This window comes from Haliotis rufescens, unplaced genomic scaffold (genome assembly GCF_023055435.1).
Source record: "Haliotis rufescens isolate VD_foot unplaced genomic scaffold, xgHalRufe1.0.p SCAF_8, whole genome shotgun sequence".
Taxonomy (NCBI): domain Eukaryota; kingdom Metazoa; phylum Mollusca; class Gastropoda; order Lepetellida; family Haliotidae; genus Haliotis; species Haliotis rufescens.
Genome location: NW_025964372.1, coordinates 29,748,595 through 29,769,893, shown reverse-complemented (window position 1 = coordinate 29,769,893; position 21,299 = coordinate 29,748,595). Strand labels below are relative to the sequence as shown.

Here is a 21,299-nt window from a genome sequence, read left to right as displayed (position 1 = left end):
ACACATACGGCACACAGGACACAAACACATACGGCACACAGGACACAAACACATATGGCACAGAGGACACATACACATATGGCACACATGACGCATACACATATGGCACACATGACACAAACACATACGGCACACATGACACAAACACATACGGCACGCAGGACACAAACATATATGGCACACAGGACACAAACACATATGGCACACATGACACAAACACATACCCCACACAGGACACAAACACAGGACACATACGGCACACAGGACACAAACACATACCCCACACAGGACACAAACACATACGGCACACAGGACACAAACACATATGGCACACAGGACACAAACACATATGGCACACAGGACACAAACACATACCCCACACATGACACAAACACATATGGCACACAGGACACAAACACATACCCCACACAGGACACAAACACAGGACACATACGGCACACAGGACACAAACACATACCCCACACAGGACACAAACACAGGACACATACGGCAGACAGGACACAAACACATATGGCACACAGGACACAAACACCTACCTGTCCTGGTTGAGCAGGTGGTTGCTCAGCAGGGTAAAGACGTTCATGACTGTCTCCAGGACTAGCGTGGCTGACGGCGGCAACACCTCATGCTTCCCCTGCGTCACCACGGCGCGGACGATGAAGTTGAGGGTGCGATTCACCTCCTCCACCTCCATCTGCAGCTTGTCCGCCTCCTGCAACACAAAATAATAACTTTGTTTAACCCACATCATCACAATGTTTAACCCACATCCTCACAATGTTAAACCCACATCATCACATTGAATAACCCACATCCTCACAATGAATAACCCACATCCCCACAATGAATAACCCACATCCTCACAATGAATAACCCACATCCTCACAATGAATAACCCACATCATCAATGTTTTAACCCACATCATCACAATGAATAACCCACATCATCACAATGAATAACCCACATCATCACAATGAATAACCCACATCATCAATGTTTAACCCACATCATCACAATGCTTAACTCACATCATCACAATGCTTAACTCACATCATCACAATGCTTAACCCTTATTCCCACAATGTCTAACCCACATTATCACAATGTTCAACTCAAATAATGTGACCAATCTTCGAGCGAGCTGACAAAGTTGCTATTTTCTTGAATAGCACAACACAACATCCCACTTTCAAGTAACATCATCATTCACATGTTCTTGGAGTAATCTCTAACCAAACAGAATTGTGACACTTGTTGCCACTTAACGGCTACCTCAACTTTCACATATATACAGCTGAAGAATATATATACCGTATCCGACGTAATAAGCGCCCCGCTCTAATAAGCGCCCATGGCGATATTTGCTGATATATTGGCTAGTGAACAATCCCAATTAGCACTCCTTCCAATTGATCAATGTACACAATCCTTATTTATTCGCGTTTAATACACACTCGTGTGTTATATTCACCCTTAATTATGGGGAATTTAATTCTGGAAAAATATATCTATCGTGCATAAACATTTCAGGCTGTCAGCATAAACCACGAAATTTATCTTTCAACTCTGTTTTTTTTCCACCAAAATAATATTCTAATAACAGCCCCCTATTCCTAATTTTGAGAGCGCCCTGGGCGCTTATTACGTCGAATACGGTATATATTAATACTACTGTATCACCTAAAATCTGCATCGATAGAAATTCCCTCGCGTTATTGGCTTGGTTCAGATTAGAAATTGTTCTTGTAATGGCCTAATACTTCCTCCCCTGCAGTACATTATCTTCAGCCAACATCATTTGAAAACCTTGAGTTTCAGTACTCTGATTGCTGGTGTGATAGAGAGGTCACGGAAGTGTACCAGAAAGTCCTGTGAGATAACAGAGACGTAGTCAACACCTGGGGATTATCTCTGTGATATGGTATCGCTGGTGCATATTGTGAAAATATCTCACAATAATCCCCCAGATTAGAATCCCCTGTCTGCAAACCCAGGAACCTCAATGAATGTTGAAGTCTGGCTTGACAGTGAAACCTTGTCAGTGGACCCAATAAGGTCCATATCTATTTTCTGTGTTTCTCATCTCCAGCCTACAGTGAATTTTCATTCTGACAGGAAATAATAAAGTTTTATTATCTCAATATTGCCCACCGCTGTGGAAATTTATGCCCTAATTACCCCTACAGTTGCACATTAAAAAAACGCTTGATCTTTCTTTGGCCATATTTATTAACACATTTTTCAAAGCAAAGCGATTTAATCTACATCATAAATTAATTCAAGAAATGTTACCAAGAGTTCTCAACTTCAAAATTTCATATTTTATTTTTTTTGCCTGCCCATCCACTCTCTTGCTGGTTGAGGTATGAGATAACAAACACATAAAAAATATGGCTGGCCTAACCTGGACACCTTGCCTTTCTGATGGGAACACCAAAACTTACATCACACCATAGTTACCAACAAGCTGTTTATCTGGGTCCATTCCACAAAGCGATCGTAGCACTATGACAGTCGTACGTCTATGTTAATGTATGGGAGTGTGGACTGACGATCCCTCAGGGATATGTTACAATCTAAACTGTACTGGTGTTTAATGAGGCTCAAGATGGATCACACGGGCTTTCTAAATATTTGGTCACTTTCAAAAATTGTAAAATAATATCAAATTCTTCTTAGCTTTTTGTGTGCTGTTTACATGCGTCATGGTGAAATATCAGGTTATGTGTTACTCTACATTTGAGTGAGTGTGGTTTTAGAAATGATCCAGAAATATTCCTTGTGGGGAATCGAACCCAGGCATCCGGCGTGATGAGCAAACACTTTAATCACAGGGCTACCCTGCCGCTCCCTTACATTATGTAATGTGCTACATCAGGGATTTATTTAACAAGAGATTCGTATGTAGCCAGCAGGGTTTGCTCTTTTCAAAAGTTACTGGCCCTTCTCCGAAATAACTGGCCCCAAACTCAATGTTGGAGGCCACGACTGAGTTACCCAGGGGGCTCTGGAAATGTAAGAACTCCTCACCCATAAAATGTCCTTTCCTGCACTCTGACATTAAATGTTGGCTTCCATTTGCCCAATTTCATGACGATTCATGAGCAAATAAAGAATTTGTTGTTCAGAAAATTACAAAATGGTCGCTGGTTATGTCATTCTACTGAGATGATCTTTGAGTTAACCATTCACACGACCTTATTGCCCCTAAATATATTCTCATTGCAATTACACGATTTACAAGCAGTGTTTGTTTGTTGTTTAACGCCGCACTCAGCAATATTCCAGCTATATGACGGCGGTCTGTAAATAATCAATCTGGATCAGACAATCCAGTGATTAATATCATGAGCATCGATCCACGTAATTGGAATCGATGACATGCATCAACCAAGTCAGCGAACCTGACCACCCGATCCCATTAGTCGCCTTTTACAACGAGCATAGTTGCCTATTATGGCAAGCACGGATTGCTGAAGGCCTATTCTACCCAGAATCTTCACGTGTCATTTCAACAATTGAACATACACAGAGAATGGGTGAAATTTTGATTAACGTTTCAGCAAGACTTTCATAATTTTAAGTGGCCATGGGCCAACAGACCAGCAGATAAAAATCGAAAATTAGTTCAAGCGTTCGCTCGTCACGCTGAAGACCTGGGTTCGATTCCCGACATGGGTACAATGTGTGAAGCCCATTTCTGGTGTCCCCCGCCGTGATATTGCTGGAATATTGCTAAAAGCGGCGTAAAACCATATTCACTCACTCACTCCAGCTCCAGAACACCGGTTTGTAAATAATAGAGTCTGGGCCCGACAATCCCCTGATTGATATAATAAGCAATGCTCTATGCCATCAGAGTAGGATGACATGTCTGAAACGTATAACCATCTGATCACTCGGAGTATGTTTCTGGGGTCTAATACTAGCCCGGAATCTCCACTTGGTCAAGCGGATTACAAATATCTCACGGACATGCCACCTTGACTGTCCAGGACACAGATAGACCTGACTGGCCCAACCCAGTAGTAAAACTACTACAGAATAGATTCTCTTGAGATTAAAAGGAAACATACGCACTCTGGTATTTCCACAGAGTTGATAAATTCTTGTTGTTTAACGCCCCACTTAGCAATATTCCAGCTATATGACGGAGATCTTTCATCTGCCGATCGAGTCTGGACCAGACAATCCTGTGATTGACATCATGAGCATCGATCCACATAATCAGAACATGATGACATGCATCAACCATGTCATTAAGCCTGACTGCCCGATCCATAAGTTGCTGGGGACCTATATTCCTACCCAGAATCCCCGTGGGCACAACCTTATGCACTTGTTCACCTTGCTGTAGGTGAGGTGAGGTGAGGTGAAATGGGGTTTAACGTCGCGTCCAAGATTATTGCACTTATATAACGACGTGCATGTACGTGTGTGTGTTTGTGTGGCTGCTTGTACTAGTCCAGACTGATGCCGATTTATAGTGCTAGCTCACTGAGATACCATGCCGCAGTTTAACATGAATATCCCACTCAGACACAGTATACTGACTCCAAGCCGACCAGTCCTTGTTTTAGCCCCTTAATGCCCAGCGCCAGACAGGGTAACAACAAGTACCATCTTTTAACGTCTTTTGGTATGACGCGGCTGGGGATCAAACCCCGGACCTTCCCCTCTCCGGGCGGACGCTCTACCACTAGACCACGGAGGCGGTCCCTTGCTGTAGGACCATCTTAGACAGGAATGTTAGAAACTTGCTCTCCATGTGACTAATAGTACATACCTAGTCTTTCATTTTGATGTTAAAAATGTGAAACTTGTTGAAAATTATTCAATTCATGTATTGAGCATTTATTTATTAAAAATCATCCCTCTTAAGTTTCATTACCTCCGTATAATATGATAGTTATTGTTCTTATAAACAATTTGGAATAATTTCAACCCAAGGCTTTGCTATATATAAAAGAAAGAAAATGATCATTCAATAACTTTCTGGGTCAGTAGTATGACTAATAGTTTAAACGCTTAATCAACAACGAAATTGACAGATAAATACAAATAATTCATTCAGTAAACAATTTCTGTTTACACCCTGAAAATATAAAATAGTGTTTTTCAGCGGCAGAAACTAACATTTTGAGTCCACTAGTCCTTATAATGATAGCATATAGCAAAACCCTTGCAAATGGGAAATTTCAACTAATCCTTATGATACCTTAACTATTAGCAGTTAGGCAAGGACTACAGGACTAGTGCCAATTTCTAACAGTTTTCACATTGAAACATCTCACCAAATGATTCAGTTGCATTTTTTTTTTTAACATTAACATAAGTTTTTAAAATGGCACCCCCTTCTGGATCTGTGCATGCAGTAATAAGCTGTTTCATTTATTACTGTAAATTTTTGGTCTAAGGATTTGTATTCCAGAAACGGCATAATGCATAATGCTCAGAGGGAGATAGCAAGCATTAGTCATCAAGTAGGAGCGTGCATAACATCACGTCATAGTATCGACAGAGTCCAATATCATAAACAATCGACTGTACTAAAACTCCAGCGCCCGGGCCAGGTGGGACCAACATTGCCGGTTTATATTACCAACAGCAAATGTTGGCTATAAATACATGTTCAATGGAAGTGCAGTTGGCGGTACGCTGATACGGATGTTATACCACTTGAAAGTGATTATGTAACATTGTTTCAAGCAACATCTATGTTACAGCACGCTACACAAGCAGTAATGGACTCACATTTACTCCCAGAAATACAGTTATCTTATTTAAGAATATATATTTGCATCATTATTAGTAAATTACAAACAGAACCCCAAACAATGCTAGTGTCCTAGGACTGAGGCAATCTAGACTTGCCTAATCAATGTTGACTTGACTTGGAGTCAATTTTAATTCATTTTCAACTGTCTGGATGAGTGAATGAGTTGAACAGTATTCCAGTTATATCACGGTGTGTCAGCTTAATGTGGGAGGAAAGCCCAAAGTGATGCAGGTCTCAGACATTTACCACTTCGGTGAAACCCACGAGCACAGGTATGGTGCTGACAAAACCAAAAACATAATTGGTGCGAACCATGATTCGAACCCACAATGATAGGCTTATGGTTTACTGTTTCCAGCATAACTGTTTATGGACCATTAACAGTGAAGGTAACTTCTGTTGAAATTCTGAAGATTTTATGGTGTGAGGACAGCCAAACTACAAGATCAATGGCAGGGATGAAACAGAGGTAGAACATTCACAGGTATTATTAAACTTTTGAACAGAAATACAACCAAAATGTTGAAAACAACATTTTAAATGAAACATTGGACACAAGGTTCCCCCATTAGCTTGAAGGAATTCTCACAAGGAGAAACAGGAAGTCCTTGAGTTCAAAAAGTGAATTCACTGCAGGCAGTTTTTTACTAATTGTTAAAGGAAAATGTTCTTGATGAGGCTTCCTCTATTAAATGTTGAAGGCACTGAGTTCAAACAAGTCCCTAAGTTAAGCTACAACTGCGAGTGACATTCCACTTGACAAGGGATGAAACAGGCCCCTAATCTAACCTACAACTGCGAGTGACAGTCCACTTGACAAGGGATGAAACAAGCCCCTAAGTTAACCTACAACTGCAAGTGACAGTCCACTTGACAAGGGGTGAAACAAGCCCCTAAGTTAACCTACAACTGCAAGTGACAGTCCACTTGACAAGGGGTGAAACAAGCCCCTAAGTTAACCTACAACTGCAAGTGACAGTCCACTTGACAAGGGATGAAACAGGCCCCTAAGTTAACCTACAACTGAGAGTGACAGTCCACTTGACAAGGGGTGAAACAAGCCCCTAAGTTAACCTACAACTGCGAGTGACAGTCCACTTGACAAGGGGTGAAACAAGCCCCTAAGTTAACCTACAACTGCAAGTGACAGTCCACTTGACAAGGGATGAAACAGGCCCCTAAGTTAACCTACAACTGCAAGTGACAGTCCACTTGACAAGGGGTGAAACAAGCCCCTAAGTTAACCTACAACTGCGAGTGACAGTCCACTTGACAAGGGGTGAAACAAGTCCCTAAGTTAACCTACAACTGCGAGTGACAGTCCACTTGACAAGGGGTGAAACAGGCCCCTAATCTAACCTACAACTGCAAGTGACAGTCCAGTTGACAAGGGGTGAAACAAGCCCCTAAGTTAACCTACAACTGCAAGTGACAGTCCACTTGACAAGGGGTGAAACAGGCCCCTAAGTTAACCTACAACTGAGAGTGACAGTCCACTTGACAAGGGGTGAAACAAGCCCCTAAGTTAACCTACAACTGCGAGTGACAGTCCACTTGACAAGGGGTGAAACAAGCCCCTAAGTTAACCTACAACTGCAAGTGACAGTCCACTTGACAAGGGATGAAACAAGCCCCTAAGTTAACCTACAACTGCGAGTGACAGTCCACTTGACAAGGGATGAAACAGGACCCTAAGTTAACCTACAACTGCGAGTGACAGTCCACTTGACAAGGGGTGAAACAAGCCCCTAAGTTAACCTACAACTGCAAGTGACAGTCCACTTGACAAGGGGTGAAACAAGCCCCTAAGTTAACCTACAACTGCGAGTGACAGTCCACTTGACAAGGGATGAAACAGGCCCCTAATCTAACCTACAACTGCGAGTGACAGTCCACTTGACAAGGGGTGAAACAAGCCCCTAAGTTAACCTACAACTGCAAGTGACAGTCCACTTGACAAGGGATGAAACAAGTCCCTAAGTTAACCTACAACTGCGAGTGACAGTCCACTTGACAAGGGATGAAACAGGCCCCTAATCTAACCTACAACTGCAAGTGACAGTCCACTTGACAAGGGGTGAAACAAGCCCCTAAGTTAACCTACAACTGCAAGTGACAGTCCACTTGACAAGGGGTGAAACAAGCCCCTAAGTTAACCTACAACTGCAAGTGACAGTCCACTTGACAAGGGATGAAACAAGCCCCTAAGTTAACCTACAACTGCGAGTGACAGTCTACATGACAAGGCATCAAACAAGGCAAGAAGCCCTGTTTGATCCACATAATGTCAAACTAATTCTGATAACACACAAATTAAAGTCCATGTTATATTCTGGTTATCCTTCACTGTAATAGTTGTAGAGTTTTATGACTCATAGCATGATAATGTAAGTTGGCATTTAACGGAATAAAAAATATATAGTGTTTTTTAATATACTGCAGGGATTTATCTCGACCTACTCAGGGTCAGATATACGGACCAATAGTTTCACAATAGTTTATGAAACGTCAATGTAGTCAGTCTTGATTATCTGCCCAAACAGATTCCATTAGACGCAAATAGCAAACTAGGGATGACAATCTAAAATAATAATACAAAAGTATGAACAAAGGCCGAACATGAAAATATTCAGGACAATTTTCGCTCAAATTAGCATAGACTTGTATATACCATCGGAAATAGAATTTTACTGTTCATTTTCAATCCATTTCACATGCCTTCCTCATAAATACTTATATACATACAGATTTGGATACACTTTCTTTACATCATTTTGCAACTGAGTTTCACACACACATGATACACACTTTGTATTGAGCACTCTCTTCTGCAATTGGATCATACTTGTGTGTTTATATATATATATAAGAAGTTAAAGAACACCCTATTCTATCATAATACTATGGTTAGTCAATATTGTATTATGAAAGAAATCAGGTTCTCATTAACTTCTTTAGAGTAGAGTATTTTAGACAATACCGCACAAATTGATCTGTGCCAGTCCTATAAAACACTGCATCTCGGGATCTTTCTGTGATCCAACAATACACTTTGGTCCTGACAAGGTCATGAAGATACAGAAACATTATCTTAATCAGATATTCATTACCTCTGCTGCTAATGAAGTATTATCATCTTAGAAGCACAGCTTCTCCTTATTCAGTCCCTAAGAAACAAGAGGAGTATTTACCTTGCGTTTTGGTTGCGACGCCACCGATTCCTTCTTGTTCTTGCCCATGGCGTGTTTAAGTTTGGACAGCCTAACCATTCAAAGACGTTGTTTTATAATCTCAGACAACAAAATAGAACCATCAGGATTCCTGGGTATGTGTCAGACACTTTAACCATCATATCACAGAAAAAAATCAATCCAGTGTCACGATCCACGAATTCCTGCCGACATGATTCAATACTTGTTATCATGTGCAGTACATAGAAGAGGAGAAAGTCAATCAGACAGAACAGTAGTTATGTGACTATAATGTCAACATTTGGGTCACCATGGTACAAAACGCTACCACCTTGTGAATAGTTCAAGAAAACACGAGATCCTTCATGACACAGGTGAGAATGACCAATAACCACAGAACTGTATCCCTTTCAGAATGAGGTGGTGTCGGGTTGTGGGAATCCTATACAAACACCACACACTACCGTGATATCAACTAGTCCACAGTTAGGCGGCACACACCGCTGAACTCTTGCACTGTGGAGCCCTCAGTTAGGCATGAGAGTGGTACAAACTACTACTGAACACAAAACAACATGACTTTCATCTGACTTCCAATCTGGAAATGCTCAATGAGCACAGTGGAAACAAGCTCTTGGTCTTCCAGGGAAAAGTATCAGTTGAATTGTTGAAAGGCTGCTCCTTTGACACGTTACAATAAGACATTTATGGTACAAAATACCAAGAATGTTTCAAGTTGATATTAAGTGAAACAGACAATCCACGAATACCACGAAAAGTAATACATCTGGAGTGAGTCAGCATCAAATATGATTCTCGTAACAGCAAATTAAAGTCTTGTGCTAACGAAGGATGACATTTTCAATCTGTTTCTTCATGTAGAGGTATGGTTCCAAAGTCTGAAGCACACCAAAAGTCAAACAGGTGATATGAGAAAGCAGTCTGCTGCAAGTCAGATGCCGTCTGCTCACAGGAATCTTGCGTCTGCTGCTGCCTTCACAGTTCAGCCTGACTCACCTGTTGATGCTGCATCTACTGACTTCTCACAACCACAATAACACTCATGCCAGCGTTGAATCAATTCCAACTCTTGTGAAGGTTATATCATCCAACCTACACTGGATAAGGCATCAACACATCCCAACCAACTCACAAGGATGCCAAATAATTCACTGAACAAGTCGGTTAGGACCAGTTTATCTGCTTTCCCTTCACACAAGGATCACAATAAAGTATAACTTCCTATAGAAGATAATAGCAGACTGTCAAAGTTAGAGTTACAGCTGATTAAACAGTGATTCACCACTTACTTATCATGATATACAAGTTTTTAGAGTCCTTCAAACTACACACGGAACAATTTCACACAACACTACAGATGTTACATGATATCAGACCTCCTATCTGATATAATATCAGGTATACAATTAGGAACGCATACCAACACTTATCATCATCAACAACACTTTTTTTCTGATCACCTCAACGTACACTACAATGTCAAATAATTTCACACAAATCCAAAGGAAAATCCTCGAACCACTAATTCCATCTTATTCCATGTGTCAGAAATGAGAAACAATCTTCCAATCAGAAATCCATTCTTACGTCTGCTTCTTCTACAGTCCTGACACTTAACCTGAGGCTGTTCTGTCCGGGACTATTCACTACAGCAGAGTCCCTGACTTATAAGTCCATGCAGCGTGAGTGAGGGAAGCTATCAGTCAATGTGTTTGCCAAATGTGCGTCTGCTACTCATGAAGCAGACGCGACCCAGTGGGATGGAGAGAAAGTAGGAGGGAGGGAGATACTAGCAGAGCTGACACCCACAGCCTTCCACTTACAGGAAGAGCATTTCCTATCTAGACTTGCTCTGGCTTCATTCTTTCATTACTAGCTGTTCCTGTCATGTGACATGTCGTATGTCATTTCTAATCAGTCATGTTTTTTATTACTAATAGTTTGTTTGCGATGTAGTTCCCGTATGAGTAATGTTTGATGGTATTAAATTTAATGGTGCTGTTCATGACATTCTTTATGTTCCTTGAACTGATTTTATATCAAGGATTTTAAGGAGGTGAGGTGAAATGAGGTTTAATGTTGCGTTCAAGATCCTGTATTCTGACCCTCATATCAACAGTGTGAGTGACTTTCAAATTTATTAGTAGGTAAAAGATATGTTTTCTTTTGTTTGTTTATTTGTTGTTAAACACCGCACTCATCAATATTCCAGCTTTATGACGGCGGTCTGTAAATAATCTAGTCTGGACCATACAATCCAGTGATTGACATCATGAGCATCGATCCATGCAATTGGGAAACGAGGACATGCATCAACCAAGTCAGCGAGCCTGACCACACAATCCTGTTAGTCGCCTCTTACGACAAGCATAGTCACCTTTTACAGCAAGCATGGGTTGTTGAATACTTCACAGGTCAAAAGATATGAAATATAGCTGAAGAAATGCAAGCTACAATAACTGAATATAAACATACCAGGAAGCAAAATGGGATTCCTCCAGTAAGTCCCCACCATGAATGTGTGTCTGCCTGTGCATGTGCATTGTTTAACACCACACTCAGCAATTTTCAAGCCATATGATGGTGGCTGGTGGCCTGGACCAGACAAACCAGTGACTGATATTGTGAGCAACGACCCATGACGTGGTTCGATAAGTTTGACCACCAGATCCATTTAGTCGCCTTCTTCCAAGAAGCATGCAGGTTGCTGGGGTTATTCAAAGGGCATGTACCAAGAGTTGCCAGTGGCTCCTACAGCAAGTCTACCATGTTTTAGTCTACAGACACATACCAAGAGTTGCCAGTAGTGCCTACAGCAAGTCTACCATGTTTTATTCTTCAGGCACATTCCAAGACTTGCCAGCGGCACCTTCAGCAAGTCTACCATGTTTTAGTCTACAGACACATACCAAGAGTTGCCAGTAGTGCCTACAGCAAGTCCACCATGTTTTATTCTTCAGGCACAGTCCAAGACTTGCCAGTGGCACCTTCAGCAAGTCTACCATGTTTTATTTAACGGGCATGTACCAAGAGTTGCCAGTAGCTCTTACAGCTAGTCTACCATGTTTTAGTCTACAGACACATACCAAGAGTTGCCAGTTACTAAGTGCCTACAGCAAGTCTACCATGTTTTAGTCTACAGGCACATTCCAAGAGTTTCCAATGGCGCCTACAGCAAGTCTACCATATTTTAGTCTACAGGCACCACTGCAGCAGCAGGTATTAATAGTCCCATCTAGCTTCACCAGTACATAACCTGCATTACAGCACAATGGTAGTCCACATTCTACATAGCGAGATCCATTTCCGTGGTTACAGCAGCTAGAACTGACTGGCAACTATCGTGGTTGTTGTTACATAATTCACATAATAACACCAACAGTCGAGAACGATTAGTACATGATTATATCTGCTTGTACTTGCTATTTTGACATACATCATTTTTGACATTTGAGATGGTAATAAATACATTGGATAATTTCTTTTCTTCTTTTCAACACGAACCTTTGGATAGGGCAAGAATCATGTTTGCTGATAATTAAGCACTTAGTTTGCGCAGTTGATATAGATTTATATAAGATAGCTATGCGATAAATTGTAAAGAACATTGTTCTACCATCACGTCATTTCTGAAGATTCGAACATGCGCTCGCAAATTGATTACGTTGTATATTGGCCAAAAAAAAATGTTTGAAAGTGTCTTGTAAGTTGTTCCCCATAGATGAAGTTGGGCAACGCAAATAGACACAATGGCCAAACAATCGCATCCAAAAGCGGGAGAGATATGACAATCGGTACTGCTAGAAAAGATGCAGGTAATTGACGTGAGGATTGTGAGAATATGCGGGACGTGCCCAACATTGCCTAGGTCAGATTCTTTTGAGGGTGTCATCATTATTAAAATATGGGGACATTTTTATAGCTTATACATGTCATCATCCTTAAAGAGGCTGTAAATAATGTTGATATCTCATATAAGAAATAAACAACTCCCAAATATAAGTCTCTGTGCTATGAATATTGCATCCACAATTTATACTCATATTTCACTTCCTCCTCAAATTCTTAGCTACAGGCCTACCAAAGAAAATAGCTAATGTATGTTCAAAAACGTAGAAATGTGTCTGCTATTCTGCACACTAAAACATCGACTAACAGAAATAAGGGCATATGTTGCACACGTGAACTATTTGCTGGGTTGAGTACGAGTTGACAATATATTCATAAAACGATGACATACAATCATTAGCTTGCTTACTTGTCATTTTCCAAATACTCTGTCGATTCTTACTCAAACCAATGAATAAGTTTATAGTGTGCAAAATCTACTCATATTTCTGCTAGTCTATATTTGGGTGTGCAAAATCCAGTGATTGATATCATGAGCATTGATCAATGCATTTGGGATACGATGACATGCCTCAACCAAGTCAGCAAACCTGACCACATGATCCCATTAGTTGCCTCTGACGACAACATAGTCACCTCTTATGCCAAGCATGGGTTGCCGAAGACCTATTCTAACCCGGATCTTCACGGGTGAAAACAGTTGACAAAGACGGATTTTGTTTGCAGTGACTATACCCACAATGCAAAGTGTACTAAAGTCATGCACTTAAAGCTCTCTGTTTTTTTTCCACATACAATGCAAGGATAGTCATGTCATATTTCACTCGAAGTCACCTCAGTGATTTGCACTTACCCTCCAAGATAAGGTTTTTACTGTAGATCCATCAAAGTCCATGGCTTTCTTATTTTGTACTTTGCTTTCTTATCATGCAGCTATGCAGGAAAATAATGACAGCCACTGAGTAAACTAGTTGCTATGACAGATCTATTTTCCATCTGGGTTCATGTAAAGAGCCACAGACTGTTTACGTCAACTCAAATGTTGCCATGTTCAACCTGACAAGTGCACCACGTTCACAAACAAGGATTAATCTTTAGCTTAATAATAGTGTGAGTGAATGTCGTTTAACTCCACAGGCAACAGAATTCCAGCGTTAATGTGAAAATAATCAAATCTGGACCAGACAAACCAGTGACTGAGACTATGAGCACCAATAAAGGTCATCGAGGCACGATGAGTGAGTGAGTGAGTGAGTATGGTTTTACGCCGCTTTTAGCAATATTCCAGCAACATCAAGGCGGGGGACACCAGAAATGGGCTTCACACATTATACCCATGTCGGGAACCGAACCCGGGTCTTCGGCTTACGAGCGAACGCTTTAACCACTAGGCTACCTGACTTCCCCAGGGCATGATGATGGCATTTAGCTGCTTATACTGGAACAGACTAATTTTGGTTTAATAGTGCTAGCCCAGGGAGATTAGTAGCCATGCCACAGTGTTAACATGAATACTGACTCCAAGCCGACCATGCAGTCCTTGTTTTATCCCATTAATGTTGAACCATGGGCAAGGTAACAAAAAGTACCATATTAACATCTTTTGGTATGACATCGAACCCCATACCTTCTGCTCCCTGGACAGATGCTCTATCCCTTGGACCACGGAGGTGGCCTAACAAGCATTGTGTACTGGGGGACATACAAGTCCACCCTGAATATTCTACCATCCGTATTCTACCATACTGGTCATCAGGGTAATCAGGACAGAAGGTGAGGTGAAATGGGGTTTAACGTCGCGGCCAAGATTATTGCACTTATATAGCGACGTGCATGCACATGTATGTGTGTGTGTGTGTGGCTGCTTGTACTAGTCCGGACTGATGCCGATTTATAGTGCTAGCACACTTCAGATACCATGTCGCAGTTTAACATGAATACTCCACTCAGACACAGTATACTGACTCCGAGCCGACCAGTCCTTGCTTTAACCCCTTAATGCCGAGCGCCAGACAGGGTAACAACAAGTACCATCTTTTAACGTCTTTTGGTATGACGCGGGCGGGGATCAAACCCCGGACCTTCCTCTCTCCGGGCAGACGCTCTACCACAAGACCACGGAGGCGGTCACTGACAGAAGGAGTGTCCTTCCAAAAACCTTATGTTTATAGCAGTGTATCTGATGGTTGTAATTTAAAAATCTGGCTTGCTCAATTTCAAAACACTGAATAAAGTACATTAAAATCACATCTTTAGACCTTCATTTGCTAGTGGAGATTTCTATTTTACACTTACAACACTATAAGAAATGAATCAATACACCAATAACTAACCAATTTCTAAAAAAATCAAGAGAAGGATGACTAAGTTATAAATAGAAACAGGAAGTATTGCTCATGTTTATTCAGGTAAAACAAGTATTTGTCACAGAGTGACGAAATATCCCCCGCCTGTACACCATACTACCAAATATGAAGACAATCCAGCAATTAGTTCTTGAGATATCGCGGCAACACCGTTTTCTAACTCCAAAAGCAGATTTGCCTGCTGTGACCTTGACAATGGGGTCAAGGTCACCAAAACCGACTGGTGTCTGCGGTGTCTGTATATACACCATAGTTCCAAATATGAAGACAATCCAGTGTTTAGTTCTTGAGATATCGCGGCAACACCGTTTTCCAACTCCAAAAGCAGATTTGCCTGCTGTGACCTTTAAAATGGGATCAAGGTCACCAAAACCGACTGGTGTCTGCGGAGTCTGTATATACACCATAGTTCCAAATATGAAGACAATCCAGTGTTTAGTTCTTGAGATATCGCGGCAACACCATTTTCCAACTCTAAAAGCAGATTTGTCTGCTGTGACCTTGAAAATGGGATCAAGGTCACCAAAACCGACTGGTGTCTGCGGAGTCTGTATATACACCATAGTTCCAAATATGAAGACAATCCAGAGTTTAGTTCTTGAGATATCGCGGCAACACCGTTTTCCAACTCTAAAAGCAGATTTGTCTGCTGTGACCTTGAAAATGGGATCAAGGTCACCAAAACCGACTGGTGTCTGCGGAGTCTGTATATACACCATAGTTCCAAATATGAAGACAATCCAGTGTTTAGTTCTTGAGATATCACGGAAACACCGTTTTCCAACTCCAAAAGCAGATATGCCTGCTGTGACCTTGAAAATGGGGTCAAGGTCACCAAAACCGACTGGTGTCTGCGGAGTCTGTATATACACCATAGTTCCAAATATGAAGACAATCCAGTGTTTAGTTCTTGAGATATCGCGGCAACAAACAGGTGGGACGTACGGACGGACGGACGGACGGACGGACGGACGGACGGACGTACGGACGGTCGTGAATACTATATCCCCCGCTTCGCGCTTTCGCGCGGCGGGGGATAACAACAAGAAACATGGTGAAATTAATGCTTTTGTTATCATTTTACCTGGCCAAGTTAAGGCAAGACTAATTTAATTACTTGTTTCACGGATTGTTATGCCAAAAATATCTGAAGGCAGGATGACAAAGCTACATGAAAACATCAATGACTACATTTATTAATGCACTGTTCCAAGTTCCGTATAATTTTTACTTAATAGCATAACTACCCCCCCACCCCCACCCCAATTTTTGGGTTCATTTTTCGTTTAATATATAGTCTTTCTTTGGGGAAGAAAACAAACACGGTCACATTGTAACCAGGGTTTTATAGAACCCGGAAATGTGTGTCTAGTGTCTGCAAATGTATAGAATGGGCACAGAAAAAAATATACAATATGTAATATTCATTCTACGAAATTCTTAACAAGACATATAATTTTCCTGTAATTAAAGTAATTATTAAATCTTACAGTACAGTAATATTCATTCTTCCAAATTCTTGCCAAGTGCCAAGCAGGGTAACAGCAAGTACCATCTTTTGGTATGACGTGGACAGGGACCTAACAATGGCCCTTCTGCTCTACTCTACCACTAGACCACAGAGAAAGTCCCATTTCCGGTAAGGACCCCTTGAAATTTGTTATTGTGGGTTTTCTGGACCCTGATGGAACCTTGAGGTAAAAACCCCGATGGAACTCTACATAATGAAATATAAGGTAACAAGTTTCCATTATTTCCAGTTCCTGGTTTGTTTTCTATTAAATAACAACAGCTAAAAAGTATGTGAAACCAGTACTTTAAACGTCTAGCCTTAAATATTTCAACACTATTCATGTCAGTCCCAGGAAAGGACGACATTTAAAATTCCCAGTTCAAGTCATATTTTACTGGCCCAAACAGACACACTGATTCAAGTCTGCCTGTGTCATGGTCACCTGCAGGGGAGACAACTGGATGTTGTCCTGTCAACAATACACTGGGAGGGTGATTGATGCTGACATGTACAAGGAAGTGGCTGTTGTCCCTTGTGTTGTTGTATTGACTATAACTTGGCTACATTCATCCTGATCGGCAACCAATATCCTTGTCTGTCACCAAACATGGGGAATGTCTCAAAACATTCATTGTCCATATGACCTGAAGCGATAATTTAATGACCACTGATTCTGACTTAAATCTTTCCTTTTATAAGGAAGAAATGTGAAGTCCAGAAAAATCTGACACTTTGAAACTTACGTGATATTTCTATAGCAAAGCCAATACAGAAAGCTCTAAGAATAAAATCATTTTTCCCTCATGGGGATGGTCCCTCTGTCTTTACAAGTGGTCAACTAGGCAATTCCACATTCCTTTCCTTGTGACAGACATTTTCAGACAGATTTGAACTTGACAATTTTTTTTCATAGAAATTAGGAAGGTATTTGTTTTCCTTGTAGGTGTTTCAGTTTACATAATTCTAGGGAAACTTATATCTGCAGTGTCATGTTTAAAGCTTGTTTGTTTTCACAAGCGGAACTCTACCTGACGTAGGATGAGAATCATTCAGAGTTAAGCCACCAAAGTGTAAGGATTAAGGGGAGATCAGGGTTCTTGAGGTTTTCTAGGGATATTCCGCTGACAAAAACCTGTACACTCCAATCTTGACACATGTAACAAATTTATCCATAGGATCCCCAAGTAACAATCTTATTTTCAACGACAATCAGATTGATCCAGGGACCACCCACAGGCTCTCAGAATAATTCCAGAGTGCAAAGATTGACACATTAACGCGTCCAACAAGTGACACCACATTAAACCTTGTGACGTCACAATGTCCATCACGCCTGCCAAGCCACTTGTACAAGTTTCCACAGGACGGCAACTAGCCAATCAGAGAGCTCGATCATGTGACGGGGCCTAACCATACCCCTACAGGTATGATTCAGTGAGATGCAGACACAACAAGCCCCCACGCTGTCTGCCTCTGCATCTCATCCCGACATCCTCCATCTGCCAGTCTGGGTGGTGCACCAAACAGCTAGGGATGTTGCAGGTTGGGTCTTAGCCTTGCTGATGATACGTGAGGTGAAATTGGGTTTAACGTCGCGTCCAAGATTATTGCACTTATATAGCGACGTGCATGCATGTGTATGTGTGTGTGTGGCTGCTTGTACTAGTCCGGACTGATGCCGATTTATAGTGCTAGCTCACTGAGATACCATGCCGCAGTTTAACATGAATACCCCACTCAGACACAGTATACTGACTCCGAGCCGACCAGTCCTTGTTTTAGCCCCTTAATGCCGAGCGCCAGACAGGGTAACAACAAGTACAATCTTTTAACGTCTTTTTGTATGACGCGGCCCGGGATCGAACCCTGGACCTTCCGCTCTCCGGGCGGACGCTCTACCACAAGACCACGGAGGCGGTCCTGAATGATACGTCCATGGGTGTATGGTAAATGTATCCTCATAATAGGCAAGTCTAGATAAGCAGACAGTAAGGACGACGGTCTCTTATAGGGTCTTCTATTATTATTTATGTAATCTAGAAATTATGATTTAAACTAACAATTATTGCCAAGTCCAGCTGGGTTTGTATCGGGCAACAGATCAGTTGTGTATTGGTAGGAACTGCATATTTCAGTGTTGTCAGGGATCCTTGTCATAATGCTGATGTTAAAATCTGCAGATTTCGGGGAACCTAGATTCAAATACAACAGTAGAAAAACTTAAGGACTTCAGGGTCATCTTCAATTTCTAACACTGCATTTTGTTTGGTTTGTCATTGTGACACTTCCAACTCTTAAACATGGCAGCTGAAAGATATTCTGATATGGTGGGTAGGTAAAGAGGTTCAGAAGAGATAAAAGTATGGCTAGTTCATCAGGGCTATAGAGTGAGTGAGTGAGTGAGTGAGTGAGTGAGTGAGTGAGTGAGTGAGTGAGTGAGTGAGTGAAGTGAGTGAGTTAGTGAGTGAGTGAGTGAGTTGGTAAAATGGCACTTTCAACAGTAAATCCATAGTCCTTTGCGATGGGACATTATGTAACAAGCTGTTGGTTTGTCTAACATGAGGAATTTAAGTTACATTCGTATCTTAATCACAAGATGATCATTAATACTTAACTCATGCACAGGTACATAAGCGGGGTAGATGAAGTAAGACAGTAAAATAGTTCAAAGTTACAAAGTTACAGACATATCACTGTATCAAACATAAGGGAGGGAGTGAGTATTCCAGTTATATCATGGCGGGTCAACTTGATGTTGGAATAAGGCCTAAAGTGATGCCAGCCTTGGAAGTTTACCACTTTGGTGGAACCCAAGGAATGGTATGTTGCTGACAAACCTAGAAACACAATCAGGGAGAATCTTAGATTCAAATCCAAATCATAGGATTCTGGCATGCCAAAGGGAGGCAACACTGTATATTCAGGCTCCTTGGCAAATCCGTACCCATAGATTGTATCAAGCATCTGATTAATGTAGACCAAATGCTCTTTAACTCGATAATAGGCAACAGGCCCAGTGACAATCTAGACAGTTTCTTTCAATCTATTCACAAAATAAATTGCCATTGCCAATCAATACAGGAATAAATCCAAGTGTTCCTCCAATAAAGCCATCTAAATGGGCTACCTAGTGGCCTTCTGCCCTGTGACTTCCGGGAATGATCCACTACTGCCTGATTCAGATCATCTGGACTCCCCCGTGTATACGCAGTCCTTGTGCCAGGAAACACCATCACCATCATGGAATTTCCCTGAGGACCTACATACATCTTCATTGGAGAAATAGCATTAGTGGAAACAACCAGAACAGCCAATTTTGAACTTCTACAGAATGTTCAAAAAGTATTTCTCAAATAAACACCTGGAGACATTTCATCAACACACAGAACTCGCAAGTCTGTTCCAGTGAGTGAGTGAGTGAGTGAGTGAGTGAGTGAGTGAGTGAGTGAGTGAGTGAGTGAGTGAGTTTGGTTTAACGCCGCTTTTAACAGTATTCCAATTATATCACGGTGTGTCAGCTTAATGTGGGAGGAAAGCCTGAAGTGCTGCAGGTCTCAGACATTTACCACTTCGGTGAAACCCACGAGCACGGGTATGGTGCTGACAAACCTAGAAACATAATCAGGACGAACCGGGATTCCAACCCACAATCATAGGTTTCTGGCGTGCCCAAGGGATGCAACTCTGCACAGCGTATCGCGGCGCCTTAGACGACTGGGCCACCCGTGCCCCCCAAGTCTGTTCCAAAACCTAATCAATCTAATAATGTTAAAGATCAACCTGTCACTTTTTAGTCATTTAAGTTTTTTATATATTCTGGCTGCCAGCCTTTTATCTCACAACCGATATAACAGGGTAACACTAGGGATGGGCTTCACACATTGTACCCATGTGGGGATTCAAACCCAGGCCTTCAGCTTGACGAGCAAACGCATTAACCACTAGGCTACCCAATGACGTTGAGTTTAGGCCTATGTTGTCTTTTGTAACAAATTATTCATATTCACTGACCAGCTTTACTGTCAATATGTCAGATAGGAGCCGTGTACAGCTTCTGACACTACAGATACTTGACATACTAACAGTGACGTCAGAACCCACATAAAGCACCAATATGACATATTGATAGTGAATATTAACCAACAGACACTTGACATACTAACATACGTCAGAACCCACACAAAACACCAATATGACATATTGATAGTGAATATTAACCAATCTGTTACAAAGACGACATACAGACAACATAATCTCTGACAAGCAGAAAACAGTGTAGAAATCTTAGAATAGACTTGCACAAGTCTCTCTCACACAATAATTATTAGTTTAAATCATAAGTTCTAGATTATTTAATAATAAGAACAAGTTGTCCCTATCAGAGACTGGAGTCCTTAGACTATCTAGACTTGTCTACAAGGAAGATAGAATTACTACACATCCATGAAATATTCTTTCAGCACAGCCTTGGAGCAAGGCTAATCTTAGAACAACAAGCCTAGACAGTTCCACCCAGCTCACTGGTACAGTCATCCGTTCCAGCCTGAGATATAGCCTT

At 41.4% G+C, this 21,299-nt stretch overlaps 1 protein-coding gene across 10 annotated transcripts in view; it reads right to left on the bottom strand.

The window, feature by feature from the left end:
• Window positions 1–21,299, bottom strand: part of LOC124145558 (rap guanine nucleotide exchange factor 1-like) — a 139,317-nt gene that overhangs the window by 33,967 nt on the left and 84,051 nt on the right. For 9 of the 10 annotated variants that reach the window (XM_048389917.1, XM_048389915.1, XM_048389914.1 and 6 more), the window contains one exon: window positions 558–733. In XM_048389917.1, the coding sequence (XP_048245874.1) occupies window positions 558–733 (176 nt within the window). Of the gene's footprint in view, window positions 1–557; window positions 734–8,992; window positions 10,823–21,299 lie in introns of those variants that run through there. The other variant, XM_046515378.2, reaches the window with a different exon arrangement.